Raw genomic sequence first — 23,234 nt, 5'->3', positions numbered from 1 at the left:
ATGTGCCACCATGTGTTGAATGTATAAAGCTTGCAAGTTGCAACAACAAATCTTTAAAATATAGATCAGTGTTTTACTGTTAACTTGCATTATAAATTTTACTGTTAACTTGCATTATAAATTTTACTGAAATAATCAAATCTCAATGCTCAAAATCCAATTTTAACAGTTGGAATAGGAAATCCACGTGTAATGATTCTATTAGTTAATGATAAAAGCCCTATGCTTTGGAGTGGGGCATAGTCATGGAGCTACCGGTGAAGTTGAACGGAGATAAAAATATAATCTTTTTGTCTGTCAAGATCTTAAATTGACAATTTGAGAGAGCCTGAGAGTAGTTTTGTTGGGTACCCAGTTGAAGGAAGTGAGAATCAGAAAATGGGGGTTTCGATGTTGGATTCCTCATGGAGTTTCCGATTATCCTCGAAGATGTCTCCTTCACCAACACAAAAACTCGCTAGCTCTTTGACAGAAAGAGATCCAATTTCTCTGAATTTGAGGTTTGATCATTCCATTAGGGCATATTCAGCTCGAGCTCTAAAGTGCAGGTCTGTTAAGTCTGAGGATTTTGTTGAGAGAAGTAGCCCATTTGAGGTAACATACTAAAATCTCTGCTTCGAATCTGAGTTAGAATTTCATTAAATTGGTTCTCATTTCTAGTCTTTGCAATAGAATTTCATGAACAAGTTCATCACAGCAGAAAGAGTTTGACTTTGCTTAGATAGCCAAGTCCTTAGAGAATTAGAAACACAAGAACAAGCGTAAATTCTGATATCTCCTGTTAAAGTCTTGGCCTTTTTTCTTGTTCAATTGAATGAAGAAGTAAACTTCACTTTATCTTTAATCTTCTTTGGAGATTTCGGTTTTTAAGTACTGATAGTTTCCCCTTGAAAGACCATTTCGATAGAGGTTATTCTCAACTTATTCTGTTGAATTCTCATTGTTTGAAAGGTTAAGAAAGAGCTTGAGATTTGCTTCGACCTCGTACATAGGCTCGGGAGAGGCATTGTGTACTTAGGTTCCGCCAGAATCCCACCAAACCATTCACATTATCTGCAAGCACAAGAGTTGAGCAGAGAAGTAAGTAAGACCCTTAACACTCCACAAGAGCTTAGTTTAGATATAGATTTCTCAGAGTTGTGTATTTTATCAGGCAGCAACTCTGTTGGACTGTACTACATGGTCTGGTGCTGGACCAGGGCTTATGGATGCTGTGACTGAAGGTGCTTTGGAAGCTGAGAAACCGGTCGGTGGCATCAAAATAGAAAAAGAAGCCGGTGAATGGACCGCATCGAAGTTTCATCCATATCTCCCTCCTCAGAATTACCATACTTGCAGGTAAACATAGCCACACACCATTGGTTATTACTTACTGTGCTTGCACAAGAATGAGTGATCCCTAAAATGCAAAATCCATGTTAGGTTTTTCTCGGCGAGAAAGCATGGATTAGTAGATGCTGTGATTAGAAACAATGTATCTGAGAAGACGGCGATAATTGCACTTCCAGGTGGCATTGGCACGCTCGATGAGATGTTTGAGATTTTGGCATTGATTCAGCTCGAAAGGATTGGATCTGCATTGCCGGTTCCATTCATTGTGATGAATTATGATGCTTTCTATTCAAAGCTGCTTGAATTCATTGAGACTTGTGAAAACTTGGGAACTGTTTCTAAAGGAGAAGTTTCTGCACTGTGGAAGGTATGCAACAACAACTTTGAAGCTTTGACATACTTAGCTGAATTCTATGACTTGCCTGACGGTTCTGCAAAGCTGGAAACTGAACTTAGAAAAACCACTCCCACTCGTGGATGATGAGTTTCGTAATTTTTAACTGTAAGAGATCATATTTTTGACCATGAGCAACCAATTTGAAGCTACTCATGTGGCACATGTAGCATATAGATTCGTGTGTTTGATACATACACCAATCAGATTTGTTGTTATCACTTTCAATCTTATGTTTCTTCTCTTAGCTTCTCGTGTTATCCTTCTACTTCACTGAACTTATGGTAATGGGAATGTTAAAGCTAGTGAAGACAACAATGACATCGAAGTATGATTATCATATTCATGTGAATGGGGTTTTAAACCAGTTTATAACCAAGCAAGACCAAACAACTTTCTGATACAAGAACCAAACCAAACCAATCAGAATTGTGGTCCATCTTCCTCCTCTAGTGCCAAAAACAAAAAAGTTAAAAAAAAAAGATGCAAGATTAAGATCTTTTTAAAGTAAGTTTCTTTAGAACCTTTAGAGCCGTTGTGGTATAGAAACTGAATACAAACAAAAATAAAAACTTGAGTAAAAGAGAGAGGCGTCTGTAATCCGTAGATCGTGCCTACTTAGAAAAGTCTATTTCACACTGAATATTAAACAATAACGCAATAATTGTTCCTCTTTCACTTTCTACATCCTTTCTTCTTCTTCCTCTTCTCTTCCTTCTCCGTTGCAAAGCTCAAGAAAAACTAAAGGAATCCAAGTGGTAAACCTCAGCGCAAATTTCAAGAAGAAGAAAAGCAGAGAAAAGTTTTCTTCTTTTTGACCTTTCTTCCCCTAAATTAAAGGTTAACAGAGCCTCAATTTCGTCTTTTTCTTATAACGAGAACCCTTTACCATAAAAATCTCAACTTTATCCCTTATTCTTATCTGCAAAATTCGTTCTCGTCCCTTGGATTATGGGTTTTTTTGTTCCTCGAGAAAGTTGATTGCTTTCTTGGAATCCATGCGTGCCCTTTCTCTTTGTTGTTTTAAAGGATGCGTCTGCGTTAGATTGTTTTAGTAACTTTGTGAATTGATTAAGCACTTCTTCACCATAATCAAGTTTATAGCTTTTGCTTCTGATCAGGTAAAAATACCAAAATTTTAGGAGTTCTTGAGCTTTGTTTTTAATGGCAATATTTGATTGCAGCATCTTAAAGTTCTATAATTTGCCAGAGATCTGATTTGATTCGCTTAGTAATTTCTGTTTCTTGAGTTAGAGTTAGTGTCTCTTTGTTTGTTATCTGTAGAATTTGAACCAAACTCTAAAAGGTTTGTCTTTATTTTATTTGTATTATGGATGATTCCAAGTAAGAGCTGCTGTCTTTTTTTGTTTGCAGATCCTGTTATGGAATCTCCACATTCTGAGGCATCAATCGTGAATGGTAGTATCCATTTGAATGGCAGTGGTGAAACCAAAACAAAGAATATAGTCATGTCGTCTGATTCAGACAGTTTCATCGGTGTGCTTGAGGTTTTTGTTCACCAAGCTAGGGACATCCACAACATCTGTATCTATCATAAGCAAGATGTGTATGCTAAGCTTTGTCTCACAAATGATCCCGAAAACTCCTTGTCCACAAAGATCATCAATGGTGGAGGGCAAAACCCTGTCTTCGACGATACCCTTCAGTTCGACGTTAAGAACCTGGATTGTTCGCTTAAGTGTGAGATATTTATGATGAGCCGCGTGAAGAATTATCTTGAGGATCAGTTACTTGGATTCTCTCTTGTACCTTTGTCTGAAGTGATTGTGAGGAATGGGAAATTGGAGAAAGAGTTCTCCCTTTCTTCAACCGATTTGTATCACTCTCCTGCAGGTTTTGTCGAGTTGTCTCTCTCGTACGCAGGAGATTCGCCTGACGTGATGCATATTCCTGCGGTTCCAACTGCGGATGAGACCGAGTTGGCTCCTATCGAGTTTGATGAGAGTGAGTTTTTGGATCCAAAGATTGTCTGTGAAAACAATCAAATGGTGTCTAAGTACTTCTCCACTACGTGTTCTGATTCTGATGATTTTGCAAGCTCTGAAACTGGCTTTGTGGAAGTAAACAGCATCCTGTCTGCAGTTGTTGAAACTGCTGTTGACGAAGCAGCACCGGCCAATTCTGTCTCAACAAATGGAATCTCATCTCCATCAACTGCAGTTAGCTCTGGCTCCTCGGGAACTCATGATGTTTCAAAGCAATCTAGTGAAGGAAACAACTCAGATTCAGAACAAGAAGCGAAGAAGCCAACAGATATCATCAAGAGTGGTGATTTAGATAAGACTGATGAAGAAGCAGTTGTGAAACCGGTTCTGACAGTGAACATTGAACCAGAGCAAAAGGTAGTGCAACAAGATATTGTTGACATGTACACAAAAAGCTTGCAGCAATTCACTGAGTCACTGGCTAAGATGAAACTTCCTTTGGACATCGATAGCCCAACCCAATCAGAGAACTCAAGCTCCTCCCAGCAGACGCCAAAGAGTGCTAGCTCCCGTGTTTTCTACGGGAGTAGAGCCTTCTTCTGAAGCTCAGAAATCATCTCAAGTTTGGCATCAGAAGTAGCGAGCATGTAGTGAAAGTGTAATAAGTTAAAAGTAGACACTATCTAAAATGTGTAACTATCTTCCTTTGAAGCCTTTAGCTTTTCTTGTTATCTGCAACTTTTCCAATTTAGTACTAAAGTTTCATAATCTCTTCCCTTCTCATATAACAGATAGACATAAAGACAAGAAGTTTGTGTTTGAAGAAGAAAACAATACAAAGACATAAAGACAACAAGTTTGTGTTTGAAGAAGAAAACAATACAAAGACAGCAAGTTCCATTACCAGTTGCAGAGATATATGTCTTCAACATCAACAGGATATATCAAATTCAACCATCATGTAAGGATCTCTAGATTGACGGTAGCTAGATGGTTAATTCGAAAATACCCAAATCTAGTTCCATTATCAGTTTGAGACATATGTCTGCAACTTCAACAAGACATATCATACTCCTCCATCATCAACTAAGGATCAAAGCTAGCTGGGTTGATTCGAGCAACAGGAATGCATTTAAGTGGATGAGCCATGGTCAGCGTCATTTCTCCAGTCTCTTCCATGTTAACCTTATCTCCATTGATTCTCCAATCAAAACCCTGCACCATTGTTCCAATGGCTACTCCCATGAAGATATAACCCAAGTTTTTTCCGAGACATCCTCTTCTTCCACTCCCGAAAGGAATGAAGTTCAAGGCTAGCTGTGCTTTCTCATCTTCTTTCCCTTTTAAAGGAGAAGTCATGAACCTCTCGGGCTGAAATTCTTCTGGATATTCCCATGAATCCGGATCTCTCAGCACCGCATAAGCGTTTACCATCATTGTTGTGTTCTGCCCTATGTAATACCCTCCGATCTTGCATCCTTCTGTTGCATTCCTCACCAAGATTGGCGTATGCGGGTGTAGTCTTAGCCCTTCTTTCATCACAGCCTGTAAATACGGCAGGTTGGGGAGATCTGTTTCTTGAATCAGTCTCCTAACCCCAACAACAGATTCTATCTCTTTTCTCAACTTTTCAAGAATCTCGGGATGGTTAATGAGTTCTGCCAATATCCACTGTATTGTTTGTGCTGAAGTATCAGTGCCTGCAAGGAAAATCTCCTACAACCACATGCACAATATAAAGACTTTGATGTGACAGACATTAAAGATATATATCACTGGAAGAAACTCAAGACATTACCACAAAAAGTGCTTTGATTTGGTTCCTGGAAATCTTAAACTCGGCGTTGTCATCTGCACAAACTTCCAATAGAACATCCATCATGTCTCTATCCTCTCCATTGTTGGGATTTTCTTCGTGTTCCTTAATAATTTTCTCCAGCAATTCATCGTACCTCTGCGAGACCTCCATGATTTCCTTCCCAAACAAAGAGATCCCGACCAGCTTGGAAAATTGACCAACAATGCTAGCTATGAGGAACTTCTTCGTCAAACTAAGTGATTTGGTCACCAAACCCCTGACTTGCTCTGCTTCACCGTTCTCCTCTGAACAGCTCCTCCCCATTGTCATCCTGCAAATGCTGTTGTTCGTTAGCTTCATCATCTCTTTACCAACGTCAACAGTCTCATTCTTTGCCGCCTTATCAAACAACATAGCACGGAAAGTTTGGAGTTCTTTCCCACGGAGGAGCCGTGTCTGCTCGAGGGAATGAGACCCGAGAAGTTTTTTGACTAAGAGCTTCTTCATGAATCTCCAGTAATCTCCATAAGGAACTGAGACAAAGCCAAAAGATCCAAAAAGTAATGATTTTTCCATTATAGGAGTCTGCCCGCTATCACGGCTAGCAAAGTTCAGGTCTTGGATCCTCAAAACTTCGTTGGCCATGGAGCCCGACGAGACTAGAACTATAGGGATATTGAAAGCGCGGAGGTGAAGGAAGGGACCATACTTGGAGGAGAGTTTCTGAAAGGATTTGTAACATGGAACAGAGAGGAGAAAGTGAAGATGACCAATGATCGGTAGAGACGGTGGGCTCGGAGGTAGACCGCAGCCTTGAAGTTGTGGGTCTTTTGGTTTCTTGAAGAAGAAAGCAGAGAAACAGAAGAGTGAGAAGATTGCTAGGAGGATGAAGATGAAGCAGAGCTGAAAGTCAACGCTGATTGCTGCCATTGTTGTCTAAAAACTGCAGAGAGGGTTAGATGAAGCAGACTGGTTTTATTATATGTACTCTTTAGATCAAATATTTCCTTCAGATCATTAGTGATATAAACTAGGGAATAATTCAATAGTTTAATCTTTAAGGGACGTTATACAAGGAGACAAGTCAAGTACCACATGATATAAACATATCTAATACTAAATAAAACATCCCACGCTATGCATGGGCTTGAAAACTCATATTTAAATATGTAGCAATTCTCATATATTTGATATTGAACTTCCAGTAATCTGTTATTATCACATGATATAAAAATATCTAACATATAACATGTGAAAATAGGTTTAAGGGTTTCTTGAGCTAAAAGAAAAAATCTTTGATAACCAACAGAAAAATAATTGATAACAACAAAATCCCCAAAACAACTTTGATCTGACTTGAATCACGAACCTGAATCTAAACTTGAGCTTGAGACTGAGATTGATAAGGAAGCTCACATCATCTGAGAAAGGGATACTGCAATCTTAGAACTGATAAGGGCATTGTGTTTTACAAGCGCAAGTAAGAATGGAGTTTCTGCATTTCCAGTAACTTTTTGTTCCCTGGCCAAAACCAAATTTAAACTTCAAACGCTGACATAAGAAAAAGAAGCAAAGCCTGAAGTATTCTGATGCAAGCATGAATGAAAGATATTAGCATATCTTCTTTGATAACCTTTCTTCTGTAAGAGCACGCTGTGTTGCTGATTCGATAAGATTTCCGGCGGCTGAATGCTGTTTCGGAATTGGAACAGCAAATAAAATTCACGCCTGACGGTTTTTTCGTTTCATGTTTGCATATGGAAAAAGCGGGTCTGTCTCAAGGTGGTAAGGGATCAAAGTGCAAAAATACTTTTTAAAAAGAGGAAATTTTGGGAGAAAGACTAGCACGGTCTTCAGGGCTATTTTACACGGGAAGGTGCCTAAAGAAGTCAATATATCATCCACAGCAGAAGTAAAGTGATTGAGTTCAGTGCTAATGAACAATTTTGCACCTTACAGGGAGTTCCTCTGTGTCGTTACGAGGACCATATGTTCCAGTATCCAGAGCAACATTGGAGGGAATCTCCTAGTTCATTGTTTGGTAACTCATAAGCCATTTCAACATCAGTTTCTCGAAGATGCTCACTCACATGTACTGTGATTAGGCTGCTTAATTGATAACCATAAAATATGTAACCACATTAAAAAAAAAAAACATACTTGGGGAGAAATCTTGACCAGACTCCTGAGCTGCTTCAAACCAGTTGTAAGAGAAAGTAAAAAAAGATTGGAAAAAGACTAGATAAATTGGAAATTCAAAAAAGCTGGGATCCCGATCTTTTATATATCAACCTTGTTGTGAATTTGCTTCAAGAGGTGAAAGATGATTCTGGAGATTCGAGATTCTAGATTGAGCAGAAGAAACTCAAGACATTACCACAAAAAGTGCTTTGATTTGGTTCCTGGAAATCTTAAACTCGGCGTTGTCATCTGCACAAACTTCCAGTAGAACATCCATCATGTCTCTATCCTCTCCATTGTTCGGATCCTTTTCGTGTTCCTTAATAATCTTCTCCAGCAATTCATCAAACCTCTGCGAGTGCTCCTTGATTTCCTTCCCAAAAAGAGAGATCCCGACCAGCTTGGAAAAGTGACCAACAATGCTAGCTATGAGGAACTTCTTCGTCAAACTAAGTGATTTGGTCACCAAACCCCTGACTTGCTCTGCTTCATCGTTCTCCTCTGAACAGCTCCTCCCCATTGTCATCCTGCAAATGCTGTTATTCGTTAGCTTCATCATCTCTTTACCAACGTCAACAGTCTCATTCTTTGTCGCCTTATCAAACAACATAGCACGGAAAGTTTGGAGTTCTTTCCCACGGAGGAGCCGTGTCTGCTCGAGGGAATGAGACCCGAGAAGTTTTTTGACTAAGAGCTTCTTCATGAATCTCCAGTAATCTCCATAAGGAACTGAGACAAAGCCAAAAGATCCAAAAAGTAATGATTTTTCCATTATAGGAGTCTGCCCGCTATCACGGCTAGCAAAGTTCAGGTCTTGGATCCTCAAAACTTCGTTGGCCATGGAGCCCGACTAGACTAGAACTATTGGGATATTGAAAGCGCGGAGGTGAAGGAGGGGACCATACTTGGAGGAGAGTTTCTGAAAGGATTTGTGACATGGAACAGAGAGGAGAAGGTGAAGATGACCTATGACCGGTATAGATGGTGGGCTCGGTGGTAGACCACAGTCTTGGAGTAGTGGCTCTTTTGGTTTCTTGAAGAAAAAAGCAGAGAGACAGAAGAGTGAGAAGATACCTAGGAGGATGAAGATGAAGCAGAGCTGAAAGTAAATGGTGATTGCTGCCATTGCTGTCCAAGAATTGAAAAGAGAGTTAGATGAAGCAGAACAGTTTTACTATATACATATCCTTGAGATCAGATCTTTCCTTGAGATTATATAAATTAGTAATTCAATAGTTTAATCTTCAAGGAACCACATGATATATAAAATGTTTTTGGATCCAAAGACAATCAAATGGTGTTTAAATACTTTTCCACTACTTGTTTTGATTCTGATGAGTTTGCAAGCTCTGAAACCGGCTTTGTGGAAGTAAACAGCATCCAGTCTGCAGTTATTGAAAGTACAGAGCCAGACATTGCGCTTTGGAGAGGTAAGGACGGAAGTTTCCTTCTGAGTGTGGTTGGAAATGCACAATCGTCTTACAACGGGGGATAGGATGAGCTTATGGAATGGGAATGTCGACACTTCGTGTGTTTTTTGCAGAGTGCTAGAGACCATTTATTTTTCGAGTGTTCTTATTTGTCTCAGATCAAACCTTTTGGAAATATGGCACAAGGTTTGTTACAGGGTCAGTTTACTACTACCTCATACAATGGTATTGTTTCTCAGCTGCTTGATTCTAGATTAACCCCCACGGTGAGGTCTATACTACGGTATGTGTTCCATGTTAGTGTGCATTGTGCTAACGAAATTAGCGTAGACATGGGCAACAAAGACAACAAGTTCTGTTGTGAAACAGCAGAAATACATAAAGACAAGTTCTGTTGTGAAACAGCAGAAATACATAAAGACAACAAGTTCTGTTATGAAACAACAATATTAGTGATCAAACTCCATATGAAAAAACAAAGACAGCATGTTCCATTATTAGTTTCAGACATATGTCTGCAACTTCAACAATACATATCAAACTCCTCCATCAACCACTTAGGATCTTCAGATTCAAAGCTAGCTAATGGGTTAACTCGAGTCACAGGAGTGCATTTAAGTGGATGAGCCATGGTCAGCGTCATTTCTCCAGCCTCTTCCACGTTAACCTTATCTCCATCGATTATCCAGTCAAAACACTGTACCATTGTTCCAATGGCTACTCCAGTGAAGAGATAGCCCAATTTTTCTCCTGGACATGCTCTTCTTCCGCTCCCGAAAGGAATGAAGTTCAAAGCTAGCTGTTCTCTCTCATCGTCTTTCCCTTTTGAAGGAGACACCATGAACCTCTCGGGCTGAAACTTGTCTGGATTTTCCCATGAATCTGGATCTATCATCATCGCATAGGTGTTTATTAGCATCGTTGTGTTCTGCGGTATGTAGTACCCTCCAATCTTGCATCCTTTGGTTGCATTCCTCACCAACATTGGCGAATGTGGGTGTAGTCTTTGTCCTTCTTTCATCACAGCCTGCAAATACGGCAGGTTTGAGAGATCTGTTTCTTGAATAAACCTCGTTGTTCCGACAACAGATTCTATCTCTTCTCTTAATATTTTAAGAATCTCGGGATGGTTAATGAGTTCGGCCATTATCCACTGTATTGTTTGTGCTGAAGTATCAGTGCCTCCAAGGAAAAGCTCCTACAACCACATGCACGATATAAAGACATTGCATGATCCTTATGCGACAGTCATTGAAGAAAACCAAGAAAGAAACTCAAGACATTACCACAATAAGCGCTTTGATTTGGTTCCTGGTAATCTTAACCTCAGCCTTGTCGTCTGCACAAACTTCCAACAGAACATCCATCATGTCTCTATCCTCTTTCTTGTTCGGATCCTCTTCGTGTTCTTTAATAATTTTTTCCAGCAATTCATCGTACCTCTGCGAGACCTCCATGATTTCCTTCTCAAACAGAGAGATCCCAAACTTCTTGAGAAGTCGACCAACCGTGTTAGCTATAAGGACCTTCTTCACCAAACTAAATGATTTGATCACCAAGTCTTCGACTTTCTCTGCTTCACTGTTCTCCTCTGAACACCTCCTCCCCATTATCATCCTGCAAATGCTGTTATTCGTTAGCTTCATCATCTCTTTACCAACATCAACTGTCCCCTTCTTTGCCGCCTTATCGAACAACATAGTACGGAAAGTCTTGAGTTCTTTCTCACGAATGAGCCGTGTCTGCTCGAGGGAATGAGACCCGAAAAGGTTTGTGACTAAGAGCTTCTTCATGAATCTCCAGTAATCTCCATAAGGAGCTGAGACAAAGCCAAAAGATCCAAAAAGTAATGATTTTTCCATTATAGAAACCTCACGTTGACGGGTAGCAAAGTTCAGGTCTTGGGTCCTCAAAACTTCGTTGGCCATGGAGCCGGAAGAGACTATAACTATTGGGATATTGAATGCACGAAGGTGAAGGAGGGGACCATACTTGGAGGAGAGTTTCTGAAAGGATTTGAGACATGGAACAGAGAGGAGAAGGTGAAGATGACCTATGACCGGTAGAGAGGGTGGGCTCGGAGGTAGACCACAGCCTTGAAGTTGTGGGTCTTTTGGTTTCTTGAAGAAGAAAGCAGAGAGACAGAAGAGTGAGAAGATTCCTAGGAGGATGAAGATGAAGCAGAGCTGAAAGTCAACGGTGATTGCTGCCATTGTTGTCCAAAACTGAAGAGAGGGTTAAATGAAGCAGAACAATTTTATTATTACATCCTTGAGATCAGATCTTTCCTTGAGATCCTTTGTGATATAAATTAAAATTTCAATAGTTTAATCTTTAAGGGTACCACATGATATAAATCTAATGACTAATATATAACATGTGATAATAAGTTAACGAGTTTCTTTAGCTAAAGAAAAATCTTTGATAACCAATATAAATTGATAACTACCAATCCAAAACATCTTTGATCTGTCCTGAATCATGAACCTGAATAACTTGCGCTTGAGCTTGAGTCTGGGATTGATAAGGAAGCTCACATCAGCTGAGAAAGGGCTACTGCAATCTGAGAACCGATAAGGGCATTGTTTTTCACAAGCGCAATGTCTGGAAATGTGTAAAGGAACTCAAGGTTTTACAATGCTGAGACATTGCTACGCTACTGTTAAGCCACGGAAAGGATTCGGATTTTGGATACAGATAAGAAAAAATCTGAACTATTTAAAGTAATTTGGTGGAATATTAATGATTAAGGGAACCTCTAAAGAAGGATACTTGCTGCAAGTGATGTGCCTCCGGTTAACTCATTTACCCGTGCAAGTAAGAATGGAGTTTCTGCATTTCCAGTAACGTTTTGTTCCCTGGCCAAAACCAAATTTAAATTTCAAACCCTGAAATAAGAAAAAGAAGCAAAGCCCTTGCAGTATTCTGATGCAAGCATGTATGAAAGATATTAGACATCTTCTTATAACCTTGCTTCTGTAAGAGCACGCTGTGTTGCTGATTCGATAAGATTTCCAGCGGCTGAATGGTGTTTCGGAATTGGAATGGCAAATAGAATCCCCGCCTGACGGTTTAGCTTCATGTTTGCATCTGGCAAAAGTGGTTTTATCTCAAGGTGGTAAGGGATCAAAGTGCATAAATACGTTTTAAAAGAGGAAATTTTGAGAGAAAGACTACACTTGCCTATTACTCTAGCACAGTCTTCAGGGCTATTTACACGGGAAGGTGCCTAAAGAAGTCAATATATCCACATCAGAACTAAATATCTATGCAGAAGCACCTGATTGAGTTCAGTGATAATGAACAATTTTGCACCTTACAGCCACTTTTTTCTGTGAAAAATGCTGGAAACTCATCGCTCTTGTATGCAGCAACATACACTTCTTGAGTTTCCTGCATTGTCAACAAATAGCTGTTGTGAAAACTTAAACTCTTGATTGTTGACTATTAAATATGCCTCGGCAACAGACTATATACCAAATATTCAAGAGTCTTTGGAATATCAAGTATTGATTTAACGCCTGCTGATATCACTGCTATTGGAGTCCTCCCAAGTGCAGTAAGATCAGATGATATGTCCATCGCTGCATCACAAACACAAATTAGCAGCGCATGCAGGGTGAATATTGGCATCAACACCATCATCTAAACAGAGTTTCTAATCATGTAACTAATTTTTTTTTGTAAGAAAGGAATAAAACGGACATGAAACATACAATGGTTGGCATGTCTATGGACACCACCTATCCCGCCCGTCACAAAAACTTGGATGCCAACCTACAATAACCAAAAATCCTCTGAAATGCAATAAATGATACCAAAACTACTAAAGAAAGATCCTCCTAGGAACAAAGCCAATTACCATTGAAGCGAAAAACAACGTTGCAGAGACTGTAGTTGCACCGTTTCCTCTTGTAGCCACCTGAAGGAAAACATTTAGGCATATGGAGGAGCAAAAAGTCCATGCATTGATTGATAGAGGTGTGGAAATGTAAATAACGTGGTTGTCTCTATATAAGAAGCTAGTTCAGGGTAGGTTGCTTAGATTGATGCAATTTGATTTTGTGAACTAATGTAAGAGACTGTTCCTACATGACTGAGTGTGTAAACAAATCTTAAACTGGAGAATAAACAAGTTTGATGTTTTTCGATTCACTGATGAACATAATGATGGTGCAATAAGTAGAAAAACAACCAGAAGTGACTCACAACATTTGCTATGTCCCTTCCCGCTGTCTTTTGGACACTTTTTCCGAGAGATGCAAGACGTTCTAGTTCTTCCTCGCTCAGACCTGTTTACTATATATTAGCATCTACATTCTATAGGACGTAGAAGAAGTCTAGTGCAGTTGATCCTTGGCGAAAAAAATTTATAACTCTGATCTAAGATCTTGAAACCAAGTTGGTTTTAGGATATGTAAACGGCCAAAGTTGACTAGGAGATTAGTGTTAACAGGTTCGATAAGTCCAAATCCAAGAATCTAAAACATTATGATCCACCAGAAATAACTGACCTATGCAAGGTACTCCATTAAGGATAGCAATTGTTGCAGGGATTGCTCCATTTTCTCTCACAATTGACTCCACCTCTTTTGCTGTTTGCAGATTTTGAGGGTAAGGCATCCCTAAAAATAGCCAGTTAAAGAGAAACAAGTGAAATCAGACCAAGATCCAAGAATATAGGCTTATTTAAAAAAATAAAACAATGTTCAATAAAAAAGTCTACAGAATGCAATTCAAACAAATCCGAATAGGACAAGGAAGAACAAACCATGGGAGATAATGGTTGACTCAAGAGCGACAACAGCACGTCCATTAGACAAGGCTTCAGATACTTGGGGAGAAATCTTGACCAGACTCCTGAGCTGCTTCAAAACTAGTTGTTAAGAGAAAGTAAATCAAGATTGGAAAAAGTCTTAAAACATTGGAAAGTACAGAAACCTTGTTGTTTGCTTCAAGAGGTGAAAGATGATTCTGGAGATTCGAGATTCTAGATTGAGCTAAAGAAGAAGCCATTCTCCCTGAAAGATAGAGTTTTTTGAAGTCATCAGAAAAGCCAATAAACTACTCAAAAAAATCCAGCTTCCAAATTCTCGATGACGAATCAAAACACGACCCTAATGATCAGAAATGACAAAATTTTCGAGTCAAATACATAAGAAGCATGAAAATTTCTGAATTTACGGTAACCTAAAACTAAAAACACTACACAGATGAATTGTCTTCTGGAGCATCATAAATTCATGAATTTAGAACACTGAAACCTCTAAGAGGATCCGAAAAGAACGCCCTTTCTGTGTTCTAGTCTAATCTTACTGCCAAAACAGTGGAAAAGTAACCAACAAAGAACTCGTTTGGTAGAGAATTACCCAAATCCAGTTCCGCTCACTAAGTTTATATGAAGTTTGGCAACAGAATCTGAAAGAGATCGGAAAACTGAAGTACTGTATACAAGGACACCGAGAGGCGAGAGGGATCTTTGAGAAAGAAAAAAAAAGATTGTTATGCATATAAACCGGGTTTGAGGAAGCGGTTTTTTAAAACCAGTACGGTTCATTTTTAGGGATCGGTTCGGATGATTTCGGTATTGTAACAAACGTTGGAAGTGCGAGATCTAATTGAGCCTCCTATAGTGTTTGCGAGCACATATCCGTACACGAAGGACCGATCCGATCTCCGTCGCCGGCGATCATCGCCGCCATTTGCTCTTGTTCTTCCTCATTTACGCGTTCTCTCTTTCATACTCGTGAGCTTCTTCGATTTTGCTTTTAGACCATTTATAATTCTTATTGTTCCCGACTGATTGTAGAACTTTTTTGACACCCAATTAAATCGGAACTAGGGATCTAATGGTTGCGTCGACTTGATCTCTGTGACGTAGAAGCTCTTATATATGGGGCTATGTTCTCATTAGTATGAAGAAAGTGTCCCTGATCTTTGTTTTGCAGATTTTTCATTTCGAGTGATTTTTGGTTTTATCATACAAATTACAAGCCATGGATAAGTCGAGTGCTTTAGAGTATATCAACCAGATGTTCCCAACAGGTAATGAGACACTTGTTGAACAATCATACTCTTTGTACTTCGATTATGGTTTAGAGTTGATTTTTGTTGCTGCTGTTATTAGGACCTGTAGTTCAGCTGCTGATTAGCTGATAGTTTCTGCATATGTGACTGCGTTTACCATGATTTTCAAATGTGTGTTTTCCTTTACAGAGGCATCGCTAACTGGCGTTGAGCCACTTATGCAAAAGATTCAGGGTGAAATTCGGCGGGTCGATGCTAGCATACTCTCTGCTGTTCGTCAACAGGTGGGCTTTTTTAGTCTACATTAACGCTAGAATATATTGTGTACGTGTAATCTGTGCTTCTGAATCATATTCATGGGCTGGCAATCATACTCCAGAGTAATTCGGGAACTAAAGCTAAAGAAGATCTTGCTGATGCTACGCGTGCTGTGGAGGTTAGTTTCTCATAGGTTGATATGTTCTCTTTTCCTTCAGTCAATATATCATATCCTTTTTTCGTTTCTCCTATCAGTTCCCTTTTAATTCATTCGCAAGAGATTTTGATCTTCTTTTTGATTTATCACAGGAACTCTCTCATAAGATTCAAGAGATAAAATCCAAAGCTGAGCAAAGTGAAGCAATGGTTCAAGAAATATGCCGTGACATTAAGAAGTTAGATTTTGCAAAGAAGAACATAACCACGACAATCACTGCCCTTCACCGCCTCACAATGTTAGGTCAGTTAGCAATAGTTTACTCTGTTTAATTACTTCATTATTTTAATCATGGTTACCTGAAATCAGAATAATAGCTCAAGTGTAACGAAGCCATGTATAAATAGTGATACGATGCTTGTGGCCCAAGTACATCATAAACACAATAATGAATTTCGCTACCTCGCTATGGCAGTCTCTGCTGTTGAACAGCTTCAGGTGATGGCGTCAAAAAGACAATACAAGGAGGCAGCTGCACAGCTCGAGGTAACTTTTTCTTAATTCAACAATATGTTGTGATTGCTTCTGTTACATTGGTTGCAGTTCACTTGCTTTAGCTTTATGTTCACTATTGGAACCCAAACCAGCTCATTGTCATTTTGAAAATCAAATTTAACGCTAGGCTACCTAGAAAACGACTCTACTCATTTTCTGATTATGTTCTTAGGATTCTAATTCTATAATATATATTTCAGGCTGTAAACCAATTGTGTAACCACTTTGAAGCATACAGGGATGTTCCTAAAATCACGGAGCTCAGAGAGAAGCTTAATAATATAAAGCAAATCCTTAAGTCCCATGTATTTTCTGATTTTTCCAGGTAATGCCTTCAATGATTCTTCTTCTCTTTCTCGATTCCTTTACTTCAATCTCAAGAACATTACAGCTGGAACGGATTTTTATTTCTGGTAGAGTTTAAGTGTGTCATGTGATGAATTTTGCACTTTTGGTGTCATAAATTGAGTTGAATGCTTGTTGACATCTTTCTTGCTATAATAGTGCCTGCATAGTGACTAAGGTTATTTGTTGCTTGGTTTACGTAGGAAACCAAAGTTTGTTTTAAGATGTTTTTCAAATATTTATTTTCACTTTTGCATCCTCTACAGACCACTCCCCTCCCTCCCTTCTATTTATTCGATTCCTGAAATCAACATTTACCAAAATTGTATGATGTTGTTATCTCAGTTTAGGTACTGGGAAAGAGACAGAGGAAACAAATTTGCTACAGAAGTTATCTGATTCTTGCTTGGTTGTTGATGCTCTGGAACCATCTGTGAGGGAAGAGTTGGTAAATAACTTTTGCAGCAGGGAGCTCACCTCATATGAACAAATTTTTGAAGGAGCTGGTACATTGGACTTAATGCCCTAAGTATAACTGGCAATAGTTTATGTCTTTTTTGGATTGAATTTCTAAGAGGTTAGCTGTTGGCAGAATTGGCAAAGTTGGATAAGACAGAGCGGAGATATGCTTGGATAAAGCGTCGAATCCGAACAAATGAAGAAATTTGGAAGATTTTTCCTGCTTCTTGGCATGTGCCGTATAGGCTATGCATTCAGTTCTGCAAGCAAACAAGGTATTGCCTCTAGAGTTTTCAATGAACATATATTCTTCCTCCCCTTAATTATTGTAGTTCATCATATTTCTCTAAGAGATTCTTTATCCTTTCTCCTTGGAGTTCTCAAGAACTTTGGGACACGGCTACATAACACCCCTACTCTTCTGAACTAGATAAATAGATATTTGACCTGCGCTTTTATTGTGCTATATGATACCCCCTACTTGGCACGGGAATAATTTTAAATTTGAGAAGGAAGAAATATTTTGATACGCGAAATACATTTTTTGTTATTAGTGAAAATGTTAAAAGCTTTTATAAACTGTAATTTTTTGGGATTCGTTCATAATTATAGAGATCTTATAAATGCATGGTATATAATATCTACTTATTAATGCATGGTTTGTGTTTTATCAAACAAGAAAGTTAAATGAAATTTGTTTCATTTTGACATAATGACTAAATCTTATACGAGTATATATTTTAGTAAGTAAAGGTTAGTTTTATTAGTACCAAATTTTTTTGTTCAATTTTAACTTCTGTTTCAATGTATAGAGGAATACCTTTTTTTGGTTTGTATCTTTTGTTGGTATGTAGTTTTGCTGTGAAAGACTAAGTCGCAGTGGGTAACTGTGTCAATCTTAATTTAACAAAAATATGCAGCCTTCTTAACTAACTATCCTGTTTTCCCATCAATTTTTCAGGAAGCAAGTAGAATCTATTCTGGTCAACATGAAAGAGAAGCCAGTTGTAGCGATATTGCTTCTGGTCAGGAATACTCTCTTTGATCAATAATTGCATATGCATGCTTTTCCTAACAGAAAATTTCATTAGCCTCTGAAGGAAATATCTAATGATTTTAAATTATCTTATCCTGTTCCTTCTTTTCACTATCATCAAATCATGTTACGTTGAATATATTGTGGAATGTTTCAGGCCTCTGTTAAAGTTTGATGTCATTGAATTGTTAGGCACTACAAAGTACAGTGGAGTTTGAAAAAGAACTTGAAAAGAAATTTGGTGGTGGTGTTCCTACTAAAGATATTGAAGATGACATTGAAGAAATTGGTACATGGGAAGATAATAGTCAGAATATATCCAAAATCCGCAAGAAATATGAAAAGAAGTTTGCTGCTAGTCAAGAAACCGAGGAGAATGTATATTCTATGTTCTTATTCTATATTATGGAAAAAACACTCTACAAAATTTATATTAACGCTTACACTTTATTGTGATAGGGTTTTCAACAGGAAAAGACCGGAAACAAAGATTTATCTGTTACTGGAGCTGGGGTATATTCCCTACCTCTAGTCTCGTTCTCTCCCTGATTTTGTTGGCTGATGTCATATCTATTGTAATTCTGAAATACCTTAGAGAGCAAGTGAAAGGTTCTTTACTCTTAATAGATTGTAGGCACAATTTTGCATTTATAGAAGACGGGAATAATATCTTGCATGTCATCTTCATTTTCGGGTCTACTTGACCTTACTACATACCTGGAAAACTGAAATGACATGTGATCCACTTGTGCCATTCTATCTTTACAAGATTTATTTACTCACTAGATACTCGAATTCGCAGTTTAACTTCCGTGGAATGATCTCTTCCTGCTTTGAACCTCATTTAACTCCATATATTGAGTTGGAAGAGAAAACACTTATGGATGACCTGGAGAAAATTGTTCAGGTAATATAATATTTTTCGCTTCACGAGATTATTTTGTTCCAAGGTTTGTCAAGTTATCCTAGTTTTCGTTTCGTTCTGTCAGGAGGAATCATGGGATGTTGAGGATGGAAGCCAAAATAATGTTTTATCTAGTAGCACACAGGTGAGTACCTAGGCAAGTTTCTTGAAGAAGGGTTAATAATAGTTATAACTTTTTACAGATATTTACATTCTTATTCAATGTATTAAATGATTGACGACGTCCACTAGGTATTAATTGGCAGGGGTAATTAGATTCTTTATATAGATGTGTAGAATCTCTACTTGTTACATTGAACCTACAACTTGATCATACCCACTGAGCTGGATAGAAATTTTGGATTATGTCCAGGGTGATGTTTGTTGTCGTAGTAGAAAAAGTATTCGTGTGAATCTGGATATTATACTGAAGATGAATTTCGAAATGTATCGCTCGTGCATAGTGAACTATCAATGTCACTAGATTAGCCAGCAAGAACTTACTAACATTCACATACAAACTATATCCGTCACGTTATAGCTTAACGTCTGTTACCATTTGAAATACCTTGTTTGCAGCTATTTTCCAATATAAAGAAGAGCTTGAAACGCTGTAATACTCTCAGTAAGAACCAGACTTTATTCAATTTGTTCAAGGTACATTTTTCTTACGCTCAATATCTATCATAGACTTGTACTGTGAAGTCGAGCAATGTCTTAGTTAGTCTAAGAACCAGCTTTGTTTGTGGAGTTTTAGAATTTTTGGAGTAACCTTGTTAGTTGAATCAGCTTTTCTAGCCACCTATGCTTCTACAAGGGAAGGGCATATACATGTGCTCTTTAATGATGTTTGCAAGCTAATTTAAATGTTCTACTTCACGGTCTTAGATAAGGTGGTTGGGAATTTTCAGTTTATTCTTTTGAAATGGTCTCCTTTGTACAGGTCTTTCAACGAGTTTTAAAGGCCTATGCTACAAAGCTATTTTTTAAGCTCCCAAAAGGAGGCACTGGTATCGTTGCCGCAGCCACAGGCATGGATGGACAGATAAAGGTGTGCCTGCTTCCTGTTTCCCATGTGTGCTTTATGACTTAGTTTTACCTTTTCACTTCCTCTGTGCAGGTCTCGGAGAGAGATGAAAGGGTGATATGCTACATAGTTAATTCTGCTGAGTATTGCCACAAAACAGTAAGCTTGTTCTTGTCTATTATTCTGTTTTCTTGCCTTTTTCACATTTGGCACCCTCAGCATATACGTTGATACCTGTGTATCCTGTTGCGACGGATCAATGGGGTTGTATCATATGGTCCAATCTTCTTTTAGGCCAGTCATGTAGAAAAAGCCAGTTTAAATATTGATAATCTTCGCATCAAGTTCCAAGAAACTTTCATGGGTCTAGTTACTTTCTCGATGTGTTTGTGATGTGATCTTCCTCCACTGCACTGAACTTCATATCTTACACCTCCAAGTTATCAATTTTACCAATTCAAGCGTAGTTGTGAAAGGTTTATTTGCAACTTTTCTTATATATTTGTGTCACTCATGTGGTACATTTTCAAAATATTATTTGCTGCCTCTATACTAAACAATGTAATGCAAGCTGTTATGTTGTTCTGGGATACAAGATGTGTGCTTATGTTAGTAGGATTCTATCTAAAAGTTTTGATTAAGTGAACAACAATGCGGCACTTCACAAGGACTATTTGCTGTTTGTATCGCAGTCTGGTGAACTGGCAGAAAACGTCTCAGAAATTATTGACCCACATTATGCTGATGGTGTAGACATGTCAGAGGTCCAGGTACGGATTACATGAAAGACTTTATAGTTTTCCTTTATATAGGATAGTTCTTAAGCTGTGCTGCTGTGTAGGATGAATTTTCAGCCGTCATAACGAAAGCATTGGTAACGCTGGTCCTTGGACTTGAGACTAAATTTGACACAGAAATGGCAGTGATGACACGTGTTCCATGGAGCACACTTGAGAGTGTTGGTGACCAGTCTGGGTAAGATCTAACTGGGGTGTTAAAAGCTTATATTGTTTTTGTGCCCTTATGACCAAGCGTAACCAGCATGCATTTGCATCTTCTTATAGGTACGTGAATGGAATAAATACAGTCCTTAGCGGCAGCATACCTGTCCTCGGGAAACTTCTAACACCAGTTTACTTCCAGTTTTTCCTTGACAAGGTAATTATATAGAGTGTATGATTTGAATACCTTCATGATCTGATGGTTGCGGCCTTGTGCAAATTTAGGACCCGCATGAAATGGGGTCATCTCCTTGGTTATGACTTTTACAAGAATATAAAAGAGATTTTCATGCTACCTTGTATAACTCTGTGCAGCTGGCATCATCCCTAGGACCACGGTTCTATGCTAATATTTTCAGATGCAAGCAACTATCCGAAACTGGAGCTCAACAGGTTAGCCTGCATGCTCTATGTTCCTCCATTTGGATGCCTCTGATTCTCTCTGTTGTGATTTCTCTAATAGTCAACTAGTGAATTGCCTAGAATGATGTTCCATGTGAAAAATTCTGTTTATCAGGTGTATCCATAGACTAGAGCCAAACTCAGTCTGGTTATATCGCCTTATCGCTTACACTTTCTTCTTTTGTCGATGTTAAAGTGACTATGTTTGATAATTTCCTAATTGTCTAGTATGATTGGAGTGTTCATGAGATGTTATGTTTCTGAGCCCTTGTTTTTTAGTTGTCTAGAGTTCTAATATGAATTATATGTCTTTTGGTTTCACAGATGTTACTAGATACGCAAGCTGTGAAGTCGATTCTACTAGAAATTCCTTCCCTTGCCAGACAGGTTACTCATCACAACCAATTTATGTCATTTCTGTTATCTCGGTATGACGTATTACTGGGTATCTTCTTTGCCCAAAAGTAGAATACCTGATGCCTAAACCCTTTGGATATTCTTGTTTCGGTCATAGAGCCGATATTAGGGATAACGTATATAGAGCATTAGTCAGTAAATCCATGACGATTTACTTTTTTTTAGTTTTGATATATCATTTAGTAATAACATTGCAGACCTCAACTGCTGCCAGCTATTCCAAATTTGTGAGCCGTGAAATGAGCAGAGCTGAAGCACTCCTTAAGGTCATACTATCCCCAATCGACTCAGTGGCAGACACTTATCGTGCACTGTTTCCGGAGGGAACGCCCATGGAGTTTCAACGCATCTTAGAACTTAAGGTAATTTTGGCATGTCTTAACCCATTTCCTCGCTCTCAATCGAACAGGCTCGAGGCTCGAGTCTGGTTCACAACAGTATTCTAGAGCGACAGTCTGCTGAAACTTTTTCTGGTGTTTGGTGCAGGGTCTTAAGAAAGCTGATCAGCAGAGTATACTAGATGATTTCAACAAGCATGGTCCAGGATTCACACAGCAGTCGGTTGCAGCAGCAATGCCACAACCAATGCCAACCCCACCTGCACCACCATTGGCAATCACTAATCCGGCTACAGCTGCAGGGTTCATAGCAAACAGCGAGGATGTTTTAACCAGAGCAGCTGCTCTTGGCAGAGGAGCTGCAAGCACTGGCTTCAAGAAGTTCATTGCTCTTACCGAAGCTGCCAAAGACCGCAAAGATGGGCCTTTAAGGAGACTCTTCAACGCATGATTTGTTCCTTTACTACCTCATCTCAACTTTTGATTTATGCAATTCCCACCTTTGTTTCCTTCTGTATTTAAATGCACTTGTTTCTTTGTTTTCCTGGTTATGTGTATATCAGAAATTCGTAGTGAATAACGAGTTTTCTTACGGTGCGGATGTATCTTAGTTGTTTACTGCATTCTTTCTTGAGTAACGTTACGAACACTTTCTTGAACTAAAGTCAGTTGAAATTACCTCAATCTTGTATGTAACTCATAATGTAGTTTACGGAGGTAGTCAACTTTCTAGCTGGCATGTTTACTAATGTTTTAGTCAACTAAAGTCAGTTGATTCATTTTTTAGCTGGCATGTTTACGGAGGTAGTCAACTTTGGTGAAAGTTGGAGACTTGTGAATTAAAAACATTAGTCTGTGGGCTACAGATCTATCAAGGAAAAGGAAGTTGTGGAGTATCAACGGCTTCTCATGGAAGAAGAAGAAAAAGAGTTAAAGGGGCAGCTACTTCCACTATAGCCTTACATCCATAAAGGGTTAGAGTTAAACAGCCTTTACATGAAGTTCGATCTCAAAAAAAACAGGACACTGGTGTATATGACCTTTTGACCATAACAGGTCTATCATCCAGCATAACTTTAGTAAGAAATTGGTTGTTGAAGAAGAATCTGAGCTTCTCTACAAAGTTGTATTGTTGGGGACATTTGAAAGAGTAGAACCAGAATGGATGAGAGAAGTTGTGATGTTTTTAGCACAAGCATGTGTCCTGTCTTCTTCGAAAGAGTTTTA

General features: G+C 38.7%; 7 protein-coding genes, 1 long non-coding RNA gene, 1 other non-coding gene and 1 pseudogene across 15 annotated transcripts; 5 read left to right on the top strand and 5 right to left on the bottom strand.

The window, feature by feature from the left end:
• The first annotated feature begins 176 nt into the window (after positions 1 to 176).
• AT1G50575 (Putative lysine decarboxylase family protein) lies at positions 177 to 2,041 on the top strand. Its single transcript, NM_103939.4, has 4 exons — positions 177 to 594; positions 952 to 1,080; positions 1,154 to 1,338; positions 1,423 to 2,041. Exons 1-4 carry the CDS (start codon positions 379 to 381, stop codon positions 1,811 to 1,813), a joined length of 921 nt encoding a protein of 306 aa, NP_564577.1. The 5' UTR covers positions 177 to 378; the 3' UTR covers positions 1,814 to 2,041.
• Positions 2,042 to 2,305: 264 nt separating this feature from the next.
• AT1G50570 (Calcium-dependent lipid-binding (CaLB domain) family protein) lies at positions 2,306 to 4,440 on the top strand. Of its 2 annotated transcripts, none has more exons than NM_103938.5 (2): positions 2,306 to 2,566; positions 3,101 to 4,440. In NM_103938.5, the coding sequence occupies exon 2, from the start codon at positions 3,109 to 3,111 to the stop codon at positions 4,273 to 4,275; it is 1,167 nt and encodes a 388-aa protein (NP_564576.1). In that variant the 5' UTR covers positions 2,306 to 2,566; positions 3,101 to 3,108; the 3' UTR covers positions 4,276 to 4,440. The 2 variants fall into 2 exon arrangements, with proteins under 2 accessions (NP_564576.1, NP_001031166.1); NM_001036089.3 differs by having other exon boundaries at positions 2,341 to 2,847; positions 3,101 to 4,402.
• On the bottom strand, positions 2,824 to 3,121 carry AT1G07653. The gene has a single exon (NR_139285.1). It is a non-coding gene; the product is annotated as an other RNA (long non-coding RNA).
• Positions 4,403 to 6,485, bottom strand: CYP705A25 (cytochrome P450, family 705, subfamily A, polypeptide 25). The gene is made up of 2 exons (NM_103937.4): positions 5,471 to 6,485; positions 4,403 to 5,388 (listed from the first exon to the last, which is right to left on the bottom strand). Exons 1-2 carry the CDS (start codon positions 6,398 to 6,400, stop codon positions 4,759 to 4,761), a joined length of 1,560 nt encoding a protein of 519 aa, NP_175471.1. The 5' UTR covers positions 6,401 to 6,485; the 3' UTR covers positions 4,403 to 4,758.
• AT1G07647 lies at positions 5,047 to 5,239 on the top strand. The gene has a single exon (NR_139284.1).
• Positions 6,486 to 7,773: 1,288 nt separating the features above from the next.
• Positions 7,774 to 8,777, bottom strand: CYP705A26P (annotated as a pseudogene). Its single transcript has one exon.
• A 168-nt stretch (positions 8,778 to 8,945) lies between these two features.
• On the top strand, positions 8,946 to 9,463 carry AT1G50530 (uncharacterized protein; the record flags this gene model as incomplete). The annotated part of the gene is made up of 3 exons (NM_103936.1): positions 8,946 to 9,110; positions 9,195 to 9,364; positions 9,454 to 9,463. 3 exons carry the CDS (start codon positions 8,946 to 8,948, stop codon positions 9,461 to 9,463), a joined length of 345 nt encoding a protein of 114 aa, NP_564575.1.
• Positions 9,456 to 11,297, bottom strand: CYP705A27 (cytochrome P450, family 705, subfamily A, polypeptide 27). The gene is made up of 2 exons (NM_103935.4): positions 10,368 to 11,297; positions 9,456 to 10,279 (listed from the first exon to the last, which is right to left on the bottom strand). The coding sequence occupies exons 1-2, from the start codon at positions 11,292 to 11,294 to the stop codon at positions 9,605 to 9,607; spliced, it is 1,602 nt and encodes a 533-aa protein (NP_175469.2). The 5' UTR covers positions 11,295 to 11,297; the 3' UTR covers positions 9,456 to 9,604.
• Positions 11,298 to 11,338: 41 nt separating this feature from the next.
• Positions 11,339 to 14,563, bottom strand: AT1G50510 (indigoidine synthase A family protein). Its single transcript, NM_103934.5, has 13 exons — positions 14,451 to 14,563; positions 14,023 to 14,102; positions 13,853 to 13,946; positions 13,596 to 13,706; positions 13,291 to 13,373; positions 12,944 to 13,003; positions 12,798 to 12,858; positions 12,559 to 12,665; positions 12,397 to 12,474; positions 12,265 to 12,310; positions 12,051 to 12,171; positions 11,854 to 11,939; positions 11,339 to 11,685 (listed from the first exon to the last, which is right to left on the bottom strand). Exons 2-13 carry the CDS (start codon positions 14,095 to 14,097, stop codon positions 11,615 to 11,617), a joined length of 993 nt encoding a protein of 330 aa, NP_564574.2. The 5' UTR covers positions 14,098 to 14,102; positions 14,451 to 14,563; the 3' UTR covers positions 11,339 to 11,614.
• Positions 14,557 to 22,751, top strand: HIT1 (Membrane trafficking VPS53 family protein). Of its 5 annotated transcripts, none has more exons than NM_103933.6 (24): positions 14,557 to 14,827; positions 15,030 to 15,126; positions 15,298 to 15,392; positions 15,488 to 15,544; positions 15,676 to 15,826; positions 15,999 to 16,069; positions 16,279 to 16,403; positions 16,769 to 16,929; positions 17,016 to 17,157; positions 17,844 to 17,907; positions 18,111 to 18,296; positions 18,378 to 18,431; positions 18,721 to 18,825; positions 18,908 to 18,967; positions 19,402 to 19,479; positions 19,766 to 19,873; positions 19,943 to 20,008; positions 20,542 to 20,619; positions 20,691 to 20,824; positions 20,914 to 21,007; positions 21,166 to 21,243; positions 21,577 to 21,639; positions 21,867 to 22,031; positions 22,156 to 22,751. In NM_103933.6, exons 2-24 carry the CDS (start codon positions 15,078 to 15,080, stop codon positions 22,456 to 22,458), a joined length of 2,487 nt encoding a protein of 828 aa, NP_564573.3. In that variant the 5' UTR covers positions 14,557 to 14,827; positions 15,030 to 15,077; the 3' UTR covers positions 22,459 to 22,751. The 5 variants fall into 5 exon arrangements, with proteins under 5 accessions (NP_564573.3, NP_001322422.1, NP_001322424.1 ...); NM_001333441.1 differs by having other exon boundaries at positions 14,654 to 14,827; positions 18,390 to 18,431; positions 22,156 to 22,745; NM_001333442.1 differs by having other exon boundaries at positions 14,698 to 14,827; positions 21,884 to 22,031; positions 22,156 to 22,688.
• Positions 22,752 to 23,234: the final 483 nt, after the last annotated feature.

Source organism: Arabidopsis thaliana (assembly GCF_000001735.4).
Source record: "Arabidopsis thaliana chromosome 1 sequence".
In the NCBI taxonomy this organism is placed as follows: Eukaryota; Viridiplantae; Streptophyta; class Magnoliopsida; order Brassicales; family Brassicaceae; genus Arabidopsis; species Arabidopsis thaliana.
The sequence above is the reverse complement of the archived record's forward strand: the minus strand, read 5'-3'. Positions and strand labels throughout refer to the sequence as shown.

Excerpts from the sequence above, each read along its gene's own strand:
- AT1G50575 (NM_103939.4), top strand. The coding sequence starts at position 379 with ATGGGGGTTTCGATGTTGGATTCCTCATGGAGTTTCCGATTATCCTCG. Across the intron at positions 1,081-1,153 it reads CACAAGAGTTGAGCAGAGAA|GCAGCAACTCTGTTGGACTG; the intron begins GTAAGTAAGACC and ends GTATTTTATCAG. Across the intron at positions 1,339-1,422 it reads CAGAATTACCATACTTGCAG|GTTTTTCTCGGCGAGAAAGC; the intron begins GTAAACATAGCC and ends AATCCATGTTAG.
- AT1G50570 (NM_103938.5), top strand. The coding sequence starts at position 3,109 with ATGGAATCTCCACATTCTGAGGCATCAATCGTGAATGGTAGTATCCAT.
- CYP705A25 (NM_103937.4), bottom strand. The coding sequence starts at position 6,400 with ATGGCAGCAATCAGCGTTGACTTTCAGCTCTGCTTCATCTTCATCCTC. Across the intron at positions 5,389-5,470 it reads AAATCAAAGCACTTTTTGTG|GAGATTTTCCTTGCAGGCAC; the intron begins GTAATGTCTTGA and ends ATGTGGTTGTAG.
- CYP705A27 (NM_103935.4), bottom strand. The coding sequence starts at position 11,294 with ATGGCAGCAATCACCGTTGACTTTCAGCTCTGCTTCATCTTCATCCTC. Across the intron at positions 10,280-10,367 it reads AAATCAAAGCGCTTATTGTG|GAGCTTTTCCTTGGAGGCAC; the intron begins GTAATGTCTTGA and ends ATGTGGTTGTAG.
- AT1G50510 (NM_103934.5), bottom strand. The coding sequence starts at position 14,097 with ATGGCTTCTTCTTTAGCTCAATCTAGAATCTCGAATCTCCAGAATCAT. Across the intron at positions 13,004-13,290 it reads GAAGGGACATAGCAAATGTT|GTGGCTACAAGAGGAAACGG; the intron begins GTGAGTCACTTC and ends GTTTTCCTTCAG. Across the intron at positions 12,475-12,558 it reads CAAAGACTCTTGAATATTTG|GAAACTCAAGAAGTGTATGT; the intron begins GTATATAGTCTG and ends TTGACAATGCAG.
- HIT1 (NM_001198259.1), top strand. The coding sequence starts at position 15,078 with ATGGATAAGTCGAGTGCTTTAGAGTATATCAACCAGATGTTCCCAACA. Across the intron at positions 18,297-18,377 it reads GTCAAGAAACCGAGGAGAAT|GGTTTTCAACAGGAAAAGAC; the intron begins GTATATTCTATG and ends TTATTGTGATAG. Across the intron at positions 19,874-19,942 it reads GCATGGATGGACAGATAAAG|GTCTCGGAGAGAGATGAAAG; the intron begins GTGTGCCTGCTT and ends TCCTCTGTGCAG.